The 23,380-nt window shown below is 40.5% G+C and overlaps 1 protein-coding gene across 3 annotated transcripts in view; it reads right to left on the reverse strand.

Annotated features, from left to right (window-relative positions):
• The window catches only part of Cdk5rap1 (CDK5RAP1 mitochondrial tRNA methylthiotransferase), a 32,006-nt gene extending 10,833 nt beyond the window's left edge, over positions 1-21,173 (reverse strand). The window contains exons 1-11 of one of the 3 annotated variants that reach the window (XM_078051631.1): positions 21,029-21,043; positions 19,304-19,452; positions 16,818-17,141; positions 16,017-16,120; positions 15,222-15,256; positions 13,764-13,864; positions 10,975-11,185; positions 8,338-8,458; positions 3,971-4,201; positions 2,110-2,207; positions 791-846 (exon numbers count right to left, since the gene is read on the reverse strand). In XM_078051631.1, the coding sequence (XP_077907757.1) occupies positions 791-846; positions 2,110-2,207; positions 3,971-4,201; positions 8,338-8,458; positions 10,975-11,185; positions 13,764-13,864; positions 15,222-15,256; positions 16,017-16,120; positions 16,818-17,121 (1,261 nt within the window). In that variant the 5' untranslated portion in view covers positions 17,122-17,141; positions 19,304-19,452; positions 21,029-21,043. Of the gene's footprint in view, positions 1-790; positions 847-2,109; positions 2,208-3,970; positions 4,202-8,337; positions 8,459-10,974; positions 11,186-13,763; positions 13,865-15,221; positions 15,257-16,016; positions 16,121-16,817; positions 17,142-19,303; positions 19,453-21,028 lie in introns of all 3 variants that reach the window. The other 2 variants (XM_005329924.5, XM_013360582.4) reach the window with 2 other exon arrangements.
• Between the last annotated feature and the right edge of the window lie 2,207 nt (positions 21,174-23,380).

Below are 23,380 nucleotides of genomic sequence, written 5' to 3' on the forward strand. Positions count from 1 at the left end.
TAAGGCGTTCTGGGATACTCAGGCCACACCAAAGTAAAACAGAAACACCATCAGAGCAAGGAGGATGGACCTGCTTCTCCACCATGATCAATGCCGGAGCTACCTTCTCAGCCTGCATCTCCCGGCACTAGAAAAGGTAGTTTAAGTTCAAATGACAAATTCGGAAATGCACTAGGAGTATACATTTTCAAATTGGTCCTGCTTTTATGAGTGAAAATCTTGAAGCACCTCATACAAAAATATTCTTCTATTTTTTTAAATAAACATATGATAATTGTACCTATTTATGGGTCAAAACATATCCTTTTAAATTTAGTTTAACACATGTTAATTTTAAACAGTAGCAACAGTGCAGTGTGAGCAATGGCACACACCTGGAATCCCAATGACTTGGGAAGCTGAGGCAGGAGGATTGCAAGTTAAAGGCCAGCCTCAGCAACTTATCAAGGCCCTAAGCAACTTTGTGAGACCCTATGTCAAAATAAAAAATTTAAAAAAATTTAAAAAAAGACCTGGAGATATAGCTCAGTGGTAGAGAATCCCTAGTTCATTCAACAGTATTGAAAAAAAAAAAGAAGAAGGGCAGAGATCTTTTCCACATATTCGGAAACAAACACAAAGACTACAGAAATCTCTCTCAGGCCTAAAGATGTACAAAAAGAGGGAAGGGGGTAAAATGAAGAGGAGCAAGAGAAGTATAACATGGCGTCACAGGGATTGGTGTGGCCTGTATCTGACTAAGATAGCTATGAACTACAACAGATTAATATGCTCAGTTTTTTAAACATACCTGGGATAGATTCTCTGATATGGTGAACTAACTCCACATAAGCTTCTCTTGAATATCTGTAATAAAGAACAAAAAGAAAGACCTACATGAACCAATCTTTTTGTTTTCCATTGCTGAGGACTAAATCCAGGGCCTTGCACACTCTAGGCAAATGCTCTACCACTGAGCTACACCCCCAGCCCACCAATCTTTTTTAAATTAATGTTATAAAAAGATAACAGTAGGGCTGGGCTGTAACTCAGTGGTAGAGCACTTGCCTTGTACATATGAGGCACTAGGTTCAACCCTCAGTGACGAAAGAAAAGAAAAAAGAAAAGGAAGAAAGATAGGCAGATATTGTGTCCATCTACAACTAAAAAAATTTTTTAAAGATAATACTATAAATCACCTCTCATTCACAAAGCATGGCACAGTAGTAGTAGGTTAAAGAGCCCTTTTGATCAAACGTGATTTAATTTAGATTATGAATTTTTATTTTAAATAGGCTTTTTACTTAACAAATCAAGACACACTAAACATTTAAGAGGATTTCTAAAGCTCTCTGCCATTATGGAAAACAAGGCAAGGTACTGGCTCTATGCAATTAGCCTTGGGTTCCATTCACCCCGAAATCTTACCTCCGTGATACTTATTATTCCCAAAGTAAGTGAACTGAGCTACATTTAAATTTCAAGACCTAAAAGACTTCATTATTCTCAAAAGTTAAAGGACCAAAGCCTCAAAGTCAATCAGATGTGGCAGTGCACACCTATAATTCCAGCTACCCAAGAGGCTGCAGGAGAAGGATCATTAGTTTGAGGTCAGCCTGGGCAACTTATTAGCAAGACCCTATCTTAAAATTAACCAGTTTGGGATGTAGAGCACTTGCCTAGGATTACAAGCCCTGGGTTCAATCCCCAGTACTGAAAAAACAAAACGATCACTCAGTATATCATTTGGTAGGTGCTCAATAAAAAATATGCTAGGGCTGGGGTTGTGGCTCAGTGGTAGAGCACTTGCCTAGCAAGTGTGAAGCACTGGGTTCGATCCTCAGCACCACATATAAAAATAAATAAATAAAGGTCCATCAAAAACTAATAAAAATTTTTTAAAAAATGGTAAACAAATGAAATGAATGATTAAATTCTTATTCTGCTTATAAAGAATGTCAAGTCCCAATGTCCACAGGCACTACTCACACAATGATTTTATGAGTACCTACTATGTGCCATAAACCATGCTAGGTTCCTAACACCACCTAAGTGATAGGTGTTAATATTGTTTGGTCATTAAAGAAAAATGGAAAGGTACAGGATGTCCCCTGCCCAAGTAAGACTGACCCCCTCCGCATGGCATCCAGCACACGACTGCTTCCACTCTGGGCAGGCAGGTGGATCTGCTTACAGATGTTGCCTCTTTCGTGAATCAGCTGCAGAACCTGATTAAACAGAACACACTGTGAGCCCCCAAATCCCACCACAGCACCTTGCAGAAAATAATACCACTTTGTTTCTCCTCCAGGGTTTGTTTTCCAAGTAATTAAAAGGTTGATTAAATCAAACCCAAATTACCCAAACTCCTAACTTTTACTCAAGCCATCTTCTCTCTCCCCCAGATATTTCAAAGAGTGGGAAGAAGAAAGCAAGGAGAAATGAGATTCAAGCCAGGGAGTTTATCAGGTAGGACTGATACAAGGGTCAGGAGCCAGGAAGGAAAAAATAGCAATTTTTTCCATCTATCTCACAAACTAATTAACCACCTCAAGAAACACAAGACTGTTTCTCCCTCTGGAGATGGCCTGCACAAAACGCATATTCCTTACTTCACCCACAACGGCCTGCCCCTTTCCGCCCCTGCACCATTTTCCCTTAAATTTGTATTTATTTTCCTAAATAAACCTAAATCTATATCTTTGGGGCATAGTCATAAACTATTGAATTAAAACTAGAAGAAAATATCTGAAAAACATGTTGACCAGGGATCTGTATCAAAACATACATGGGCTAGGGATGAGGCTCAAGTGGTAGCGGGCGTGCCGCCCCAGTTCGATGCTCAGCACCACATACAAACAAAGATGTGTCCGCCGAAAACTAAAAAATATTAAAATTAAAAAAAAAATTCATGAAGCTGGGTGTGACAGCACAAATATGTAATTCCAGCAATGCAGGAGGCCAAGACAGGAGAATCACATGTTTGAGGCCAACCTCAGCAATTTAGTAAGACCTCATCTCAAAATAAAAAGGGGCTGGGATGTAGCTCAGGGACAAAGCTCCCCAGTTCAATCCCTAGTACTTAAAAAAAAAAACAAAAATACATGAAGGGCAACACAGTGACACACACCTATAATCAGGAAGCTGAGGAAAGGGGATCACAAGTTCAAAGTCAGCCTCTACAACTTAGAACCTATCTCAAAATGAATAAAAAGGGTGGGGATGTAGCTCAGAGGTAGAATGCTTGTCTAGCATATGCAAGGTCCTAGTTTCAATCTCTGGTACTAAAAAACAAACAAACAAACAACAATAATAACAACACATATTAAGAACTTAAATAATTCAATAAGAAGACAATGCAGGAGGGAAAAGGCAGGAATAAGGCCAAAAGACAGACGTTTCACCAAAACCAAAAACATCAGAAGAAAAGTTCTACATGTGGGCTACCTATTGCAATGCCTAGCACCCTGCTAAATCTGAAGTTTTTATCTTATCACAACCCACTCAAAGTAAGAAGTAACTATTATCCCCACTTTATAGAGGAGGTTGAGGAGTTAAAATGTATCTTTACACTTCTACTGGTAAAGCAGTGGAAGAGCAGGGATTTGAACCCAGGTCTGTCTAAAGCAAAAGCCTGGGCTATCTGCCACCACATCACATTTCCCACTTCCTATCTTCCCCATGCTAATGTTACCGCCGCCACCACCACTGCCATGCAGCTGCCCACCTTGTGATAAAACACTCTGCTCAGCCCTCACTATCCCACATGGGGTCTTTACCTCCTCTTCAATATCAGTCCTATCTCCATCTCAACTTTATTGGATATTAAACTTTTCCAAAGAGGCATTAGATCCAGAGGGTGACATACTGATATACCACAAGGTCCCCCAAGCAGGACTCAAGGTCTCTGCTAACATCCCTAGTGGGTCCAGCCTTCTGGCATGCTTCAGGATATTGACATAATTTGCCACGACTGACTGATGACACTCACCTCATCAGGAAAATCCTTGGGGTGGGGAGAAGTGAAACGGATCCTCATTTCAGGATCTACTCTGGAAACCTGATCCAGAAGGTGAGAAAAACGAAGCCCGCCTTGTTTGGTTTTATAGTTGGTGGTAAAGCCTCGGCTGAGGTTGGTAGGCACTGCACTGTTGAACTGGATCTCGGAATTGTCCCGAAAACTATTAACATTCTGACCAAGAAGAGTCACTTCTTTTAGCCCCTAAAAAAAGGAAAACTATGTTGGAAGGAAGTTAAAAATTTCTGAGTAGCTTTATGCCTTAATCAAAATTAGCTGTACCTATCAAGAGACAACTATAAATGTGTTCTATCTTTAACTCAATAATTTCATGCTTCAGAGTCTTATCCAAAGAACTGACCTGCAGAATAAAATTCTAAGGAACCCAGGTATTATGGTGCACTCCTTTAATCCCAGCTATTCAAGAGGCTGAGGCAGGAGGGTACCAAGTCTGAAGCACGCCTGGGCAACTTAAAGACCCTGTCTCAAAGTTTAAAAAGAGGGGAGTAGCTCAGTAGTAGTGCATTGCCTAGCATGTGCTAAGGCCTGGGTTCAATCCCCCACCCCCCAAAAAATAAACAAACTTAAATAAAAATTAAACTTCAAAACATTATTTAGAATAGTAACAAAAGAAACCAGAAACAAATTGTTCAAAAACAATTGCTAATTTATGACATATTTTGACAACTGAATGTCATATAACATGAGTCTATTAAGTATACTCACCAAAAATACATAATCTAAATCTCAAGGTTTTATACCTGACTACTAATAACAACATCAGGCCTGGTGACACCTGCCTGTAGTCCCTGCTATACAGGAGGCCAAAGCAAGACAAGAGGATTGCTTGAGCCCAACAGCTGGAGGTTAGCCTCAGCAACATAGTAAAATCTTATCTCAAAAACACACTTTTTGAATATGGACTGCATATTAGATAATATCTTTTTTAACATATTATGATGGAATTATGGTTATGAAGAGGAAAATATTCTTAGAAGATACATACTGAAGATGTAATGTTAAGCAGGCTAATGCCTAAATCTTAGTTTCAAAACGTTTCAGAAAAAAAAATTTATATTTCAGAAAAAAAAATTTATATATGGAAGGAGGTAGGTGGATAAAACAAATTTGAACAATCACGTTTATTACACTAGTCTTCAATTTGTGTGTCAAAAATTTGTATGAAAAAAGTCATAAAAAGGGGCTGGGGTTGTTGCTCAGTGGTAGAGTGCTTGCCTAGCATGTGGGAGGCACTGGGTTTGATTCTCAACACCACATATAAACAAATAATGAATAAAGATCCATCAATAACTAATAAAAAAATTTTTTAAGTCATAAAAAAGGTAGCTACAGAAATATTTTTATTAACTTTGACATAATTTCAAACATAAACTGCAATTATAAAATAACTCTCAAATAACCTTTGCCCATATTCATCAACTAATGTTGTGTCCATTTATGTATCATTCCCATTCACAAACACACACACTTTAAGCCTTCTGAGAATATGCTGAAGTCATCCTACTTTTACTCCTAAATACTTCTGAGTATAAAACAAAAAACAAGGATATTGTCCTATATAATCATAAGAGAATTGTCAATATCAGATATATTCATACGATATTACTACCTAATTCAGGCACTCTACCAACTGAGCTATACTGCTAGCCCCCATATCTTTTAAATCAAACTTTTTCAATTGTCCAAATAACATCCTTTAGAACTTCTTTCCCTTCTGATCAGAAACTCAATCCAGAACAGTGCATTTAGCTGACATGATTCCAGTCTCCACAAAGACTATTTTTAAAAAGTGTGACAAACTGATAATATAAAAGAAGGATATACTAAATGCAACGTGGATCCTGGATTGGATCCTGGAAAAGAAAAAAGACAATTAGTGGGAAAAATGGCAAAATCGAAATAAAGTCTGAAGTTTGTTAATATAATGTGCTAACATTAGTCTCTTAGTTTTGACTGAAGTACCAAATCTCTTTAAGTTGTTAATATTAGAGGAAATTCTCTATACTATCTTTGCAACTTCTGTGTAAATGTAAAGTTATTTTAAAACAAAAAGTTCATTGTAGGAAAAAAGTAGGTAAAGGGCTGGGATTGTGGCTCAGTGGCAGAGTGTTTGCCTCTTAAGTATGAGGCATGGGTTCAATCCTCAGTATTACATGAAATAAATAAATAAAAGGTATTGTGTCCATCTATAACTTTAATAAATAGACAGATAAAATGCACACATATTAAAAAGACAAAAACTAATGGGTTTATCCCCAGCACCTAAACACACACACACACACACACACACACACGTACACATATGCAGAAATACTTATGGGACAAATGGGGAAATATAAATTTGGATTGACCAAGATGAGACAGTAGTTAGCAATTTTTATTAGTCTTGCTAGAACTGATGATATTGAAAATATCCTAATTTTTAGAGATGCATAATTACTTACAGGTGAAATGCCCAGATCCATTTTGAAATATTTTATCAATAACAAAAATATATATATGAAACAAATGTGGCACAATGTAATCATTGTTAAATTTAGATGACTGGGGCTGGGGTTGTGGCTCAGTGGTAAAGCGATTGCCTAGCATGTGTGAGGCACTGGGTTTGATCCTCAGTACCACATATAAGTAAATAAATAAAGGTCAATCAACAACTAAAAAAAAAAAAATAGATGACTGTAAGCTCAGAGAGAGGCTCGGATCCTTATACTAGTCTCTTTTCTGTGTATTTAAATTTTTTCCATTTAAATTTAAATACTTCTGAGTATAAAATTAAAAACAAGGATATTGTCCTATATAATCACATGAGAATTGTCAAAATCAGATATATTCATACAATATTACTACCTAATTCAGGCACTCTACCAACTGAGTTATACTGCTAGCCCCCATATCTTTTAAATCAAACTTAAAAAAATTAAAGAAGACATTTAAAAAGCTGCTTTAAACCAGCTGATGCACCTCAGGAGCTACTCAGGAATATGAGTCAGAAGGATCTCAATTTTGAGGCCAGCCTAGGCACATACTTAAAAGGAAAGGGACATAGGCCTATAATCCCAGTGATTAGGAGGCTGAGGCAGGATGATCTCAATAGTCTCAGTACTTAGGGGACTGTCTTAAAATTTTAAAAGGGCTGGATATAGCTCAGAGGACTTCAATCAATCAATAAATAATCATTGTTTGAAAAAATAACAAACATTCTGTTAAATACACAATATTCTATTCTCTTTGCAACTGTAGTATAAAAATCTAAATGAGCTAGGTGTGGTGGTGCACACCTATAATCCCAGGGGTTCAGGAGGCTAAGGCAGGAAAAAGACAAGTTCAAAGCCAGCCTCAGCAACTTAGCAAGAAAGACCAAATCCAGGACAGGATTATCTGGGAATAGGCACAAGAGGGCAAAGACGAGAAGAGAGCCAGAATGTGATCAAAAGGCAAGTAACTGACTTAGAACTGGCAGAGGCTAACCTGCCTGCTCCCACAGTTCCCAAGTCAAACAAGGAAGGAAATAGGGAGAGCCCACCGGAAGAGAAGAACCATAGTGCCACTTACTGTCCTCTTTGCCTAGGCAAAGACCTGCTGAAAGGCTGAGGGACCAACTCCTCTAAAGAGGCAGGGAAGCATATCTCTTTCCTCTGGCCTTAATCTGACTCACTCCCCTCATCTGTTCTCTGTCCCTGACCTAGGAAGCTGACTCAGTGATAAGATGAACTACAGATGTGGGCGATTCCCCTAAAAAGGAAAGACTAATGTGTCATTCCCCCAAAACCTACTATATGCCAGAGAATTTAAGACTTTTCCTCAATCTTAGAGCTGGGGTTGTGACACAGTGGTAGAGTGCTTGCCTAGCATGCACGAGGCACTGGGTTCGATCCTCAGCACCACATAAATGTAAAATAAAGATATTGTGTCCACCTAAAATTAAAAAATAAATATTAAAAAAAAAATCAAAACTTTTCCTCAATCTTTTTTATGACTCTACAAGGAAGGTATTATCTTCTTTTCATAGATGGGGAAATTGTGTTTCAAAGAAGATGGTCAAATGACATACCTAGGTACCAGGCTAGAGAATAGTACAGAGAGAATTCACATTTGGTCACCTGATTTTAAATTCATGCTCTAGCCATTGCACTGTGCTACCTCCTAAGCAAAAAGCCTATAATTTGTGGGTGATGAACCAAAGATATACACCCAAGTATTTCTGGCCAGGCATGGTCTTACACTTGCCCAACATACAGACAGCAGAGGCTATAAAATTAGAATAGGTTGTCCTCATCCTCCCAAGACACAATCATAGAAAGAGAGCCTGGAGCACTCACCTGCTCAGAAAGCTTCCTCACCTCCTCCAGAATGGAGGCTACAGGCCGACTCCTTTCCCTACCACGTGTGAACGGAACAATGCAATAGCTGCACATGTTGTCACAGCCCCGCATTATTGACCTGGGGAAGAAAGTTACCAGATCTTAGTTAACAGAGCAGGGTGTCTTGGCATGACCCCAAGAGTTCCCATGGGATTATTTTTTGGCTCTGAATCCTCTAGCTTGCACAGTCACACTGGGACAATCTGAGATCTATAAAGAACTAAAGCAGACTCATGCGTGAGGCGAGCGGAGCCGGAGACGAAACCAGAGGCCAAACTCGGGATCTGACAAGATGGCCGGGCTGCCCCGCAGGATCATCAGGTTTTCGGCGGGCACAACATCTTTGTTTGTATGTGGTGCTGAGGATCGAACCCGGGCCACATGCATGACAGGCGAGCGCGCTACCGCTTGAGCCACATTCCCAGCCCATATATCAATTGTCTTAATAATGAGATGTCAAATAGGACAAAAATCTTCAATTTTCCTAGAGACTCAAGCTATCCTCATGAAGTGGATGAATTTGACCCAGTATTGTACAGGAGTGTTCTGTTATAATACATCTGCTACAGAAACCCAACGTTTGCTGGCAGAACTAGTTCCTGGCATTAAAGCAGAACCAGATGAGAGCAATGCCTGTTATTTTCATGTAGTCATTGCTGGCCCCCAGGATTCCCCCTTTGAGGGAGGGACTTTTAAACTTGAACTATTCCTTCCAGAAGAATACCCAATGGCAGCACCTAAAGTACGTTTCATGACCAAAATTTATCATCCTAATGTAGACAAGTTGGGAAGAATATGTTTAGATATATTGAAAGATAAGTGGTCCCCAGCACTGCAGATCCGCACAGTTCTGCTATCGATCCAGGCTTTGTTAAGTGCTCCTAATCCAGATGATGCATTAGCAAATGATGTAGCGGAGCAGTGGAAGACCAACGAAGCCCAAGCCATAGAAACAGCTAGAGCATGGACCAGGCTGTATGCCATGAATAATATTTAAATCGATCCGATCATCAAGTGTGCATCACTTCTCCTGTTCTGCCAAGATTTCCTCCTTTTTTGTTTGCATTTAATGGACACAGTCTTAATAGAAACATTACAGAATAAAAGCCCAGACATCTTCAAAAAAAAAAAAAAAAAAAAAAAAAAAGAACTAAAGCAGACATTTTTTAGCTTTTAAAAACTAGTGTCTAGGGGCTGGGGATGTGGCTCAAACGGTAGCGCGCTCGCCTGGTATGCATGCGGCCCGGGTTCAATTCTCAGCATCACATACCAACAAAGATGTTGTGTCTGCCGATAACTAAAAAATAAATATTAAAATTTTCTCTCTCTTTCTCTCTCTCCCTCTCTCTTAAAAAATAAATAAATAAATAAATAAAAATAAAAACTAGTGTCTAGTCACAGAACACAAACCAAACTGTAAATGGAAGACAGTAGTTAGCCTGAGGCAGCTCGGAGGTGAAGGGATGGCTTACAGACTCACCACACATGAATTTCTGTCTTGACTTGTTTTGTCACAGTTCTGTGGAATGAACCCAGGTACGCTCTCCACTAAACTACAGTCCCAGTTCTTTTCATTTTTTATTTTAAAACAAGGTCTCAAAAAGTTGCCAAGGCTGACTTCAAACTCCTCCTGCCTCAGCCTTCCAACTGGCTAGGAATATAGGCGTGTACCATTACCAGCTTCTATTTTTATGGGCACACTATGTGAACTTTTTATATCTAGATCAGAAAAAATATAAGTGTCATAAAAAGTGAGTGGTCAGTGTGTGTGCATGCACAGAGAGAAGAGAGAGAAGACCCTGCATTTCTCACAGAATCCTGATCCAACTGCTAGATACCCAAATTAAATCATTCTCTTTGATTTGCATTCTCTGTATAAAAATTTTAATTTATGTTAAGGAATTACAGATATGAATCAAAAATGTTCACTGAAGAACTATTTAATAAATATTAGCTATTGTGTTTACTGAACATTTATTTCAACAACAGAATGAGATACCATTAAAGTGAACAGAGGTTAGCAAACTTGTTCTGTAAAATAAAGATGGTAAACAGGCCTCCCTCTGTGTCACAACTACACAACTCTTACTGCAGTGATGAAAGCAGCATAGGCAATATGTAAATAAATGGGCCTATTCCAATAAAATTTGCAAAAATTTATAAAACCTGTCATAGAAAATTTAATGCCACTTTAAGAAATATTCAGCGAGGGGAGGTAGTGCACACTTGCAATCTCAGCTATCTCAGAGGCTGAAGTAGAAAGACTGCAAGGTCAAGGCCAGTCTGGCAAACTAAGCAAAATAAAATTAAGAGGGCTAGGAATGTAGCTCAGTGGCTAAGCACGTGCATGCACAAGTCCCTGAACCACAAAAGAATAAGTAGTTTAGAGACTAGGGATGATGGGTGTGAAGTACTCTTACAATATCATTTTTTGTGTTTTGTACCATTCCAAGTACATATATATGTGTGTGTATACGTGTATATACATATATATATATACTTTTTTTAACATAATGAAAGTTATGTTTCACTTTTAAAATATTAAAAGTGAAAAGGAAAAGAGTCTCATCTCCCAAGTCCTGGGCAATAACTCACACGAAGGCAGAGGTGGCACTGGGGTTTGTCTGGACTGGCATGACATCAGCATAGGTCTCCTCCAAAGACAGCAGCACATTGGCAGCTTGTTGCCCTGACTCCGCAACAGCCAGCAGTCGGGGAAGGTCTCGATAGGCATCCGGACCAGCCAAGAGATCCACCATTTTCTCCCTGTTGAGGATCTCCTCCTTCAGTCTCTCAGCCATGCAGCCTAGCGGGGAAAAGAAACAAGCATCTACCTGCAAACTCATCTGCTTTCATGCCTTCTTCTCAGTATCCATCATCCCTAGCTTTAATCACAGACCATAGCACAGAAAATTCTCAAAGAGTTTAGTAGCATCCTTCAAATTTGAACCACAGCACTGGAACCTGCATCTTCCTACATAAGAAAACCAAGGAAATCTAGGTTGGCTCCCCAGTTTAGCTCTTGTGAATTGTGCTGCTATAAACATTGATGTGGCTGTGTCCCTGTAGTATGCAGTTTTTAAGTCCTTTGGATATAGTCCGAGAAGAGGAATAGCTGGGTCAAATGGTGGTTCCATTCCCAGTTTTCCAAGGAGTCTCCATACTGCTTTCCAAATTGGCTGCACCAATTTGCAGTCCCACCATCAGGATATGAGTGTACCGCATCCTCGCCAGCTCTTGTTGTTTGTCTTCATAATAGCTGTCATTCTTACTGGAGTGAAATGGTATCTTAGTTTTAATTTGCATTTCTCTGATTACTAGAGATGATGAGCATTTTTTCGTATATTTGTTGATTGATTGTATTTCCTCTTCTGAGAAGTATCTGTTCAGGTCCTTGGCCCATATATTGATTGGATTATTTGGTTTTTTTGGTGCTTGTCTTGTTGAGCTCTTTATATACCCTAGAGATTAGAGCTCTATCTGATGTGTGAGGAGTAAAATAACTGTGGAGCCAACCTAGATGCCTTCAGTGGATGAATGGATTAAAAAATGTGTACACAATGGAATATTACTCAGCAATAAAAAGTATAAGATCATGGCATTTACAGAGAAATGGATGGCATTAGAGAAGATTATGCTAAGTGAAGTTAGCCAATCCCCAAAAAACAAATGCCAAATGTCTTCTCTGATATAAAAGAGTGACTCAAAATGGGGTTGGGAGGGAGAGCAAGGGAGGAAGATTACCTCTAGATAGGGAATAGGGGTGGGAGGGAAAGAGAGGGAGAAGGGGAATAGCATGGATGGTGAAAGGAAAGTTGTTCTTGTCAGGCATTTTGTCACAGTAACACAAAGCCAACTAACACCATAGAATGTGCTTTTTTTTCTTTTGTGTATGTGGGGGTGTGGGTGTGGCAGGGGAGGTCCTGGGGATTAAACCAAGGGGCACTTTACCACTGAACTACACCCCCAGTGCTTCCTTTTTACTTTTTATTTTGAGACAGAGTCTCACTGGTTGCCTAAGCTAGCCTGGAACTTACAATGCTCCCGTTTCAGCCTCCTGAATCACTGGGATTACAGACATGTGTCATGTCCAACTGTAGAACATACATTTTAAAATGGCAACTTTGTGTATATTCTGCCACCATTACTATTTAAAAGAAATAATTATTCTTGAAATTTCTGAGATTCCTAATAGATATATGCTCAGGAGCTTCTCTAACAAAGAAAGTGAAGTGAAACAAAACATTTCCACTGGGCTGGGGTTGTGGCTCAGCGGTAGAGAACTCGCCTAGCTCGTGCAAGGCCCTGGGTTCGATCCTCAGCACCACATAAATATAAATAAATAAAATAAAGGTATTGTGTACAATTAAAAGAAACAGATATTATAAAAAAAAAAAAATTTCCGCTATCTCATCTTCCAGCATCTCTTACTACATTCATCAGTATAACCAGATTTACTCTAAATGTGTGTTGACTCATTATGAGGGATTAATTTATTCCACAATGACACAGACTAGAATCCATAATGTTAAGTATGTTAACTAAATTCTGGGACAGAAAGAATAAGGAGCTTTTTTTTTTTTTTTTTTTGGTACAGAGGATTGGTACTCAGGGGCATTCAACCACTGAGCCACATCCCCAGCCCTATTTTTGTATTTTATTTAGAGACAGGGTCTCACTGAGGTGCTTAGGGCCTTGCTAAGTTGCTGAGGCTGGCTTTGAACTCACAATCCTCCTACCACAGCCTCCTAAGTTGCTGGGTTTACAGGCATGTGTACCACAATGCCTGGCTGGGAGCATTTTTTTAAAATATGCTTCTTAGCCATTTAGGACAAAACTGTCTAACAGAACATTCTAATAAGTGATAGAATGTGCTGAATGGATACGATTGAATGTGCTGTCCAACCTGGTAGCTGTTGTCTTGTGTGTCCACTGAGCAGTTGGAAATGTGGCTAAAGCAACTGAGGTGAACTTTTTTCTTATAACTGAGGCTAGTGGCTATCACACTAATCAAAGCAGGCCTGCTCTTCACTCAGGCATGTGTTAGGGGTCCAGACAAAAGGTGCCTACATTGAAACTTTATGCTGCTCCTTCAAATTCCAAACACTACCCCATCCATAATCCCATGCCACCATGAGCTACATCAGACTGGAGGAAAGATATACCACTTTCTGAGCACCTATACTTCCAGGAACTATGGAAAGCCCTTTTATGGGCTTTATCTCATTTAATCTTGTAGCCTTTGATGATAAGAATAAGAGTTGCATAGGGTATATAAGGTTTCTTCATGCCCTGGGATACGAGCCTCTAAAGGAAACTCTAGCGTATAAGCCCCTTTGGAATCCAAGTCTCAAAAAGGACAAAATCTGCAAATTACCGGATACCTAGAATCCCAATCCTCAGAGGCACCCGGGAGCGGGATCGTTTTGTCTTCAAAGCTTTAAGCTGATGTAAACGGTTCCAGATGGTCTGTTCAGCCTTCTCCCTACAGAGATCAAGAGAGGCAAAACTGAACCAAAAATAATCTATAGAGAAATCTAGGAGAGTAGAACAATGTAAAGGAAATAAAACCACCTTCAACCTTTTAAATGATGTCTACCTTTATACTCAGAAAAGTTAGCTGGGTCAACTGAAGAAGCACTGCTTGCTATAATCCACTTTTCCTAGAATAACACCTATCCTACACATCCCCAAATCCTGACAAGACTATAAGCCAAATTGAAAACCAGTCTACTTTTGCCAAGCACAGTGGTGCATGTCTGTAATCCCAGAAGGAGGCTGAGGCAGGAGGACCGCAAGTTCAAAGCCAGCCTCAGCAACGGCAAGGCACTAAGCAACTCAATGAGAACCTGTCTCTAAATAAAATACAAAATAGGGCTGGGGATGTAGCTCAGTGGTTGAGTACGCTGAGTTCAATCTCCAGTACTCCCCTCCCAAAAAAAAAAAAAAAGAAAACAATCTACTTTTCAAAGCCTTCCCCACCTCTGCAAAAGAGTTTTTCCTCCCTTCAACTCACTTTCCACTTTACGGTTTTCTCTGTTTGTAGCAATTTGTTTTTGTTGTTTCAGTCCTTACTTAGTATTTTCTATGGAATGTCAGAGTGATCTGTACATCTGTACTAGTTCCAATATAAGAATAAGCTCCTTAAAGCTAGGCTCCACAGAAGGCTTCTTTTCTTTTTTTTTCCTTACTGGTGATTGAACCCAGGGCCACTCTTTGACTGAGCTATATCCCCAGCCCCAAAGGGTTCATTTCTGAATCTCCTAAAGCTCCTCACTGTGTGCCATACAGCAAAGACCCTCAGAATAAAAATGATGAATCACAGTCGATGGCTCAGCCAGCTAAGGAAACACTAACATGCCTATACACGGAAACGGCTTCCTACATCCAAGGGCTTCCCGGACATGCCTAATGGATTCCAGGAAGCATCTCTGTGAAGAATTCTTTCTCCCCCAGCCACTGGCAACACCCTCACTCAGGCAGTTATATTATACACATATGCCATTAGTAACAAGGAAGACCTCAGGAAAGGTTGGGTGACTCAACACACTTTGGGGTTTCTGCACCTATAAAATAGGTTTGATAAGAGGGCTAACCTTATATCGCAGTTATGAAAATTAAACTCCTTAACACATGTACAGTGTTCACGGGGAACCTGACATACAGCATGTGCTCAGCATTATGGCAGTCGGCTGCCTCAAGACCAGTTCCACTGCAAGAAAACTGCAAGTCAGCTAACATGCAGCCATGGGCTCGCCTCCACTGGTAAGTACACTGCATGCTGTTAGCTCTGGCACAATTACATAAGATACATTCACCTACTTGGGGAAGAAAATTCATACCTGATAGAACAAGTGACAAGAAGAATCACATCAGCCTGAACAGAAAACAAGGGGAAAAAGGAAAATTGTGATCTTTGAAATTGGCTTTGTAGAATCAGCAACCTAGTAAAAAATACACAAACTTTTATCATTTCAAACATGATGATGTTCTGCGGCACTAAGAATGTTCACACTGTCATGCAACCATCACCACCATCTACCTGTAGGACTACCTCATCCTCCACAACTAAAACTGTACCCACTAAGTACTAACTCTCCGCCTCCCCTTCCCACAGCAAGTTGTTAACTTAAGTCCTTGCCTAAAGTTAAGTGTCATCATAAGAGTCTCAAAAATAGCCTGTAGGGGTTGGGGTCAGTGGTAGAATACTTGCCTGACATGTGTGAGGCCCTGGGTTCGATTCTCAGCGCCGCATATTAACAAATAAGTAAATAATTAAGGTCTGCCAACAACTAAAAAATATTAAAAAAAAAAAAAAAAGAAGCCTGTAATCCCAGTGGCTGGGGAGGCTGAGGCAAGAGGATCATGACTTCAAAGCCAGACTCAGCAACTTGACAAGGTCCTAAGCAACTTGGCAAGACCCTGTCTCAAAATAAAATACAAAAAAGACTGGGAATGTAGCTGAGTTTAATCCCCAGTACGGACGAAAAAAAAAAAAAAGCTGGAACAAAAGTACATCTCAGTCCCATGGTACACCCCACACAAAAGATTCTCCCAGCAGGCTACACTTAAGAATTAGCAATATACGCAGTATCCCCCAGGACCAGAAAACACAAGGAAGCAGGAAATGCATGTACCTCTTGGAGGTTACTGGTCCGCAGGTAGCCACTCTTCTGTAAGATGGACCAGGCTATCTCTGTATCATTCACATTCATCTGGCAGCCATAGGTCTCAAGATAGACTGCAATGAGAAAAACATGACAATGGGTCACAAGTCTCAAAAGGCGTCAAGAGCCTTAGGAACACCTGAGGCAACCGATTACCCACTAAGTCCCCTACTGCCTCTATCCTAAAATACCATCAAAAATACTTTTCTAAACAAAAGAAATGCCATGTTATATACATACACCAGTTACAAGCCATGTCATTTAAAATATAAGGAAATATGGTTATAAAAACAGAAAAGGAAGGACCAGTGATCGGTTTATCAGCCTGAGAGCAAAATAAGTTTAAATCCACACATTACACTCATCCCAGAAATGAAGAGGCTCTCCAGCCCCTGGAAGCAGTGTGGTGGCCACAGGGAAAACAAAACAAAACAAAACACAAAATGAGCCAAGCGCACCAGTGTATACAGGTAATCCCGGCCACTCCAGAGGCTGAGGCAGGAGGATTGCAAGTTACAGGCCTGTCTGGGCACTTTAGCAAGACACTGACTCAAAATAAAATAAAGAAAGGGATGGGGGCTGGGAACATAGCTCAGTTGGTAGAGTGCTTGCCTAGCATACACAAGGCCCTGGGTTCAATCCTCAGCACTGCCGCGGGAAGAAAAAAAAAAAAAAGAGGCTAGGGATATGGCTCAGTGGTATAGGGCCCCTCAGTTCAATCTCCAGTCTGAAGAAACACAAATAAAAAAGAGAAAGAAAAGTAAAACCAACCTTTTCTCTGCCTTCCTAGAAGTTCATCCACTGTGAGATAGGGGGGTGGGTCCTCTGCTTCTGGGGAGGATGGTTTCTCTTGAGGAGCTGAAGCTCTTAAAAAATGCTGAAAAGTCGGTCCAGTGGCCAACCTAGAGCTGAAATCCTTGTGAACTCCATCCTCCTGCTGGCCTGGACTGGGGCATGCAGTGCTGGGGAGAGTGCTGTGTGCCTTACAGGTCTTGAACAAGAGCCAGGACACAGAGGTCAACGGTTCCCACCTTAGAGACCTCTGTACTCGAAGAATGCATTGTAAAGGATGCATGGCACTGAACAGCCCAGAGTCTGCAAAAGAATGAGACACACTATTTATTTATTGATGTATTTATTGATGTACAGATACTGCTCTGAGCATGTGTATATTGATTCATTTATCCTTTGCAAAAGCCTATGAAGAGGTTAATAATACTATTTCAAGCTGAGCACAGTAGTGCATGTCTACAGACCCAACTACTTTAAGGCTGAGGAAGGAGGATCACTTGAGCCCAGGAACAAAAGGCCAATCTGGCCAATATGGCAATACCATTTCTTAAAAACTAATTATAAGCCAGGCACAGTGGTGTACACATGTAATCCCAGCTGCTTGGAAAGCTGAGACAGGAGGATCATGAGTTCAAAGCCAGCCTCAGCATTGGCGAGACATTAAGCAACTTAGGGAGACCCTGTCTCTAAATAAAATATAAAATATGGCTGGGGATGTGGCTCAGTGGCCAAGTGCCCCTGAGTTCAATCCCAGTACCAAAATAATAATAATTATTATTATAATTATAATAAGCCAGCACAGTGGTGCATGCCTTTTATCCCAGCAATTTGGGAAGTCAAAACAAGAAGATTACAAGTTCAAAGTCAGCCTCAGCAACTTAGCAAGGCCCTAAGCAACTTAGTGAGACCCTGTCTCTAAATAAAACATAAAAAAGGGCTGGGGATGTGGCTCAGCGTTAAGTGCCCCTGAGTTCAATCCCCAGAAAAAGACAGAAAAAACAGAAAAAAAGGCTGGGGGTGTTAAAGTGCCCCTAGGTTCCATCCCCAGTGTAATAATAATAATAACAACAATACCATCATCATCATCATCATGTTTTACAGGTGAAAAAACTAAGGTAACATGCCCAAGAACCTAGAGAGGAGTGCCAGAAAAAAGGCAAAACGCACCATTATTATTGACATTCAGAAATGATGAAAGAGACAAGAGGCTTAAGGAACTTAACCTGAGCTCCTCCAGCCAGGAGAGCCAGGACTCAACGAAAGCCCATGCCCAGAGCCACCTTACTATACTGCTTCCTGCTAAAAAACCACTCACTGTCTGAGGGCATCTTCCTTTGAGTTCCTTCAAAAGGACAGCGTCTACTGTGTGACTCCTTTCATGTTCCAAGAGTCTCAAACTGCTACTTTCAAAAGCATCCTACCCAGACCCTCTCATGTGGAAAACAGCACAACTTTCATAAAGGACAATTTGCTACTTTCCATCAAAATTACAAATGCATGAACTCTTTGCCTAATAACTTCCATTCCTAGATATTTATCCTACAGATATACAAGTTCAAGAGGACATTTGTAAAATGATATTCAGTGCAGCAGTGCTTCTAATGGCAAAGGAATGGAAAATATGGGAATGTCATCAATAGGGGAACTAATTATATATAAGTCCTGCTACATCCATACAACAGAATAAGATACAACTGTTAGAAAATGAGGCTGAAGGCTGGGGTTGTGGCTCAGTGGTAGAGCACTTGCCTAGCATGAGTGAGGCTCTGGGTTCAATTCTCAGCACCATATATAAATAAATAAATAAATGTCCATTGACAACTAAAAACGAAAATGAGCCTGAATCTATACACAAGAAAAACAAGGACGAAAAGCGCTCAGTACTACCTATAGTATGCTATACTTAAATCTGGGGAGTGGCAGGAAATATTGAGGCATATGTATTTTTAGGTATATATAATATTGCTAGCATGCCTAAGAAACAATAGTTGCCTCTCAGAAAAAGACTTAAGTGACTAAAGTACAGGAGATGAAAATATATTTTCCACTACTTTTTTTTTTTTAATATTTATTTTTTAGTTCTCGGAGGACACAACATCTTTGTTGGTATGTGGTGCTGAGGATCGAACCCGGGCCGCACATATGCTAGGCGAGCGCGCTACCGCTTGAGCCACATCCCCAGCCCCACTTTCCACTACTTTTGAGTGAAAGTGTGTCAAAACCAAGGCCTTGCACATGCTGAACATGTATTATACCCCTGGGATAATACCTCAGGCCACACCACACATTCTCAATGGACCCAATATTTATGGCCTGACTGCCTCACTTCTGCATTTATTATGCACCTCTGTATTGATTGCCATTAGCTTCTCAATTTTAAAATATGCTGTCCTCTCTGGCTAGCCTATCTTCCCTCTGGCCAACTTCTGTATCACTTCAGATCCCTGCTTCCTCCTAAAGCCTACCCTGGCCACCATCCCCAATTTAGGCTGGGATCCTCTTCTGAGTTCCCAAAGTTCTCTTCTAACTCTCCATCACGAGACTCATTCACATGGGTGGGAGTGTAGCTCAGTGGGACAATACTTTCATGAGGCCCTGGGTTCAATTTCCAGTGCTGCAAAAACAAACAAATAAACACACACATAACGTTCACACTTTTCTGTCAAATACAATTTACACTCTGCCATCTCTAGTAAGCTGGGAGCTTGCTGAAAGCAATAAACAAATCTCATTTTTTCTTATTTTTAATATTTATTTTTTAGTTGTATACAACACCTTTATTTTGTTTATTTATTTTTATGTGGTGCTGAGGATCAAACCCAGGGCCTCACACGTGCTAGGCAAGCACTCTACCACTGAGCCACAACCCCAGCCCCAAATCTCATTGTTCCTATGCCCTCAGCACTCCCAGTTCTAGAACACTTAAGCAATTTTAGGAAATGGCTTGTGGCAAGTGCTACACGTGTATAATGCACTGTTACCTTTCCAACTTCATCACCTGCAGTATCTACTATCAGCACTTTAGACTTTTAGTGTGAACTTTAAAAATCATCCATTTCTAGCCAGGTGCCGTGACACATGCCAGTAATCCTAGAGGCTCGGGAGGCATCTCAAGTTCAAAACCAATCTCAGCAACTCATCAAGACCCTGTCTCTAAATAATTTATAAAAAAGGGCTAGGGATGTGGCTCAGAGGTTGAGCGCTCCTGGGTTCAATTCTTAGGAACCCACCTCCCACCCCCCCCAAAAAAAAAATCATCCATTTCTGTCTCTTAATTGCTGTGTGACCTTTGGCAAGTCAAATACCTCCTTCTGGCCTGCCAATTACACATCCATAAAGATAAATGTTATACCTACCCTCCAGGGGTGTTATGAGAATTAAGGAAGATATTAAAAACCCAACTTGGCATGGAGTTAAGACTTCAGTAACTGAAATATTCACAGCCCCCACCTTCTTTCGTGAGGGATATAAGAGCATTGTGGTTAAAAGTATGGATAGGGCTGGGGATGTGGCTCAAGTGGTAGGGCACTCACTTAGCATGCGTGAGGCACTGGGTTTGATTCTCAGCACACATAAAAATAAAATAAAGATATTGTGTCTACCTAGAACTAAAAAATAAATATTAAAAAAAAGTATGGATATTAGAGTCAGAATCGGACCCAAATGTTGCCTAACCAGATAACCTTAGGCACCTATCTTAAACTCTGGGAATCTCCATTTTCGCGTGAAATGAGAATAACAGAACCGAGAATAACAGAACCTATATCTGTTGAGTCTGTTGTGAGAATCAATTGCGATGATACAGGTATAATGCTTTGCAGAGCGATGCAGGCGATGCAGGCGCCTATCGGGGGTCTCGGATGAATTTTGTAAGTCTGCTACAACAGCCTACAACATGCCCACATTTTGATTAGATGGTTACAACGTGTTAAGTATGCAGCAAAGCACTTTTCAAGGATTACTGCACAGAACTCACAGCAACTCTGTGAGGCTCGTTGTATCATCCCCATTTCACAGGTGACGAAGCTAGTGCTCAGAAGAAGTGGGGTGACTTGCCCAAGGTCACACGGGAGTACGCAGCGGGGCTGGGCACGAACCCCAGACTCCAGGCCCCGCGCCTCAGCCACTGTGACAACTTCCCCATAAGCCCCCTGCATTTCCAGGGGGCGGCCAAGGGGCAGGTGACGCACCGAGCCCTCGGAGACCGCCGCTCACCTCCACTAGCCGCCGGATCTAGTGTCCTTCAGCGGAAGCTCCGCCAGGCGGTGCGGTCCTCCACTCAGCTGTCCGCCGCTGCGCGTGTATGCGCACGACTTCCGTTCCGCCGAGATGTCCCGACGGAATTGCTTCTTCTATATAGTCCGAGTAGACCCAAGCTCCTGGCTTCGGAAAAATCCAAGGGCTGCGCGGAGCGGCGTGGCACTCGCTAGCCAGTAGGAGGCAATTGAGCTCTTGAAGGGTGGTGAATGCGAATTAAATGCACCCTTAACTAGGGGTGAAGTGTAGCTCAGAGGTAGAATGCTTACCTGGTGTAAGCGAGGTCCTGGACCTAGAACCACCAAAAAGAAAATCTCAAAATGTAGTAAATACACCTTTTTTAGATGAGAAAACCTAAAATACGTTATCGACAATTTTTATATTGATTATGTGTTGAAATAATAGTTGGGATACATTGGTTAAAATAAATATATTATTTGAATTAATTTCATCTGTTTTTTCTTTTTGTTATAATTAGCGCATATTATTTGTACAGAATAATGGAATTTATTAGTTTATGGAGTTAAGACTTCAGTAACTGAAATATTCACAGCCCCCACCTTCTTTCGTGAGGGATAGAAGAAACATTTGTTAAAAACCATAGTTTTTTTTTTTTTTTTTTTTTTTTTTTAGTTGTCAAATACTTATGTGCGGAGCTGAGAATTGAACCCAGTGCCTCACACATGCTAGGCAAGTGCACTACCATTGAGCCACAACCCCAGCCCTGGAGAATAATGGAATTTCATTGTGACAATTTCACATAATACATATAAGGTGCTTTGATTGTATCCAGCCTTCCTGTTTCTCATTCTTTCCCTCCAACCCTGTTCCCTTTCCCTAACATCTCCCTTTTATTTTCATGTTATTCTCCCTCCCCAGATTCCAAATATGAGAGAAAACATGTGATATTTTTCTTTCTAAACCTGGCTTATATTGCTTAACATGATAAGCTCTAGTTCCATCCATTTTCCTGCAAGTGACATAATTTCATTCTTCTTTATGGCTGAATAATATTCACTGTGTATATGTACTACATTTTTCTTTATCCATTTATTCACTGCTGAGCATCTAGACTGATTCCATAATTTAGCTATTGTGAGTATTGCTGTGATAAACACATTATTATTTCAAGTTCTTTTCAGTGTAGGGTATCAAACTCAGGGTCTTGTACATGCTAGGTAAACACTCTGCTTTTTACTTTTTTAATGTGACTACTAGAAAATTTAAATCAAATACGTAGCTCTCATTCCATTTGCATTGGACAGTGATGCTGTGTAGATCAATGACTTCTTCATGCATCTCTGAGCCAGGACCTCCCTGAAGTTCCAGACCAGTAACCCAGCTGCCTATTTGGAACATCCCCTGGGGTGTCTAATGATCATCTCTAACCTAATACAGAACTCTTCGTTTTCACATATGCATTCTTGTTTTGCCAATCTGTCCCATCTCAGGGAATCAACCACCCTTCCAGTTGCACTAGGAACCAAAGAGTCATTTTTGTTTTCTGTCCTTTAATCTCCATAGTCAGTCCATCAACAGGTCAGCTCTGACTGTGATACCTCCATCTGTCCATTTTCCTTCCTCCACTTCTGTAATTCTAAGCCCAGGCCACCATCATCTCACTGGAAACCATCACAATCCACTGCTGACTAGTCTCAATTTGCCCTTGACATTGTCTCCTACAGAGCCTAAGAGTTTACCTTTTTGTTTAATTAAATCAGATTCCTATCACCCCTTTGCTGAAAATTCCCATCAGCTTCTCTTTGCCATTGCAATAAAACCCGGACTTTCCCTAGCATGTATAAGGGTTCAATCCCCAAAAGAGTCAAACAACAACAACAAAAAAAAAAAAAGACAAAAAATAAAGAAAATCCTGATTTTCCACTGCATCCTAAGACCTGCATGATCTGACTCCTGCTTACTTATAGTTTTACTTTACCAACCCACTTACTTTTTATTTTTCTTGCTATCAGGAATTAAACCCATGGGCGCTTAACCACTGAGCTGCATCCTCAGCCCTTTTTATTTATTTATTCATTTTTTATTTTGAGGCAGGGTCTCACTAAGTTGCCCCTGGGATTAGAGGCGTGCACCTGGCTACCCTCTACTTTTTACTACTAATTTTCCTACAACATGCTCTTTAGTTAAGTATACTTCAACTACATAATTTAATTTTGCTCCTCCAATATCCCTAGCACATTTTTATCTCAGTGCCTTTGTACTTAACCATTATCTTTTTGGAATGCTCTTCCTTCAAATTGTTCCATGGCTGGCCTGGTTTTCAT

This window comes from Ictidomys tridecemlineatus, chromosome 5 (assembly GCF_052094955.1).
Source record: "Ictidomys tridecemlineatus isolate mIctTri1 chromosome 5, mIctTri1.hap1, whole genome shotgun sequence".
Classification (NCBI taxonomy): Eukaryota; Metazoa; Chordata; class Mammalia; order Rodentia; family Sciuridae; genus Ictidomys; species Ictidomys tridecemlineatus.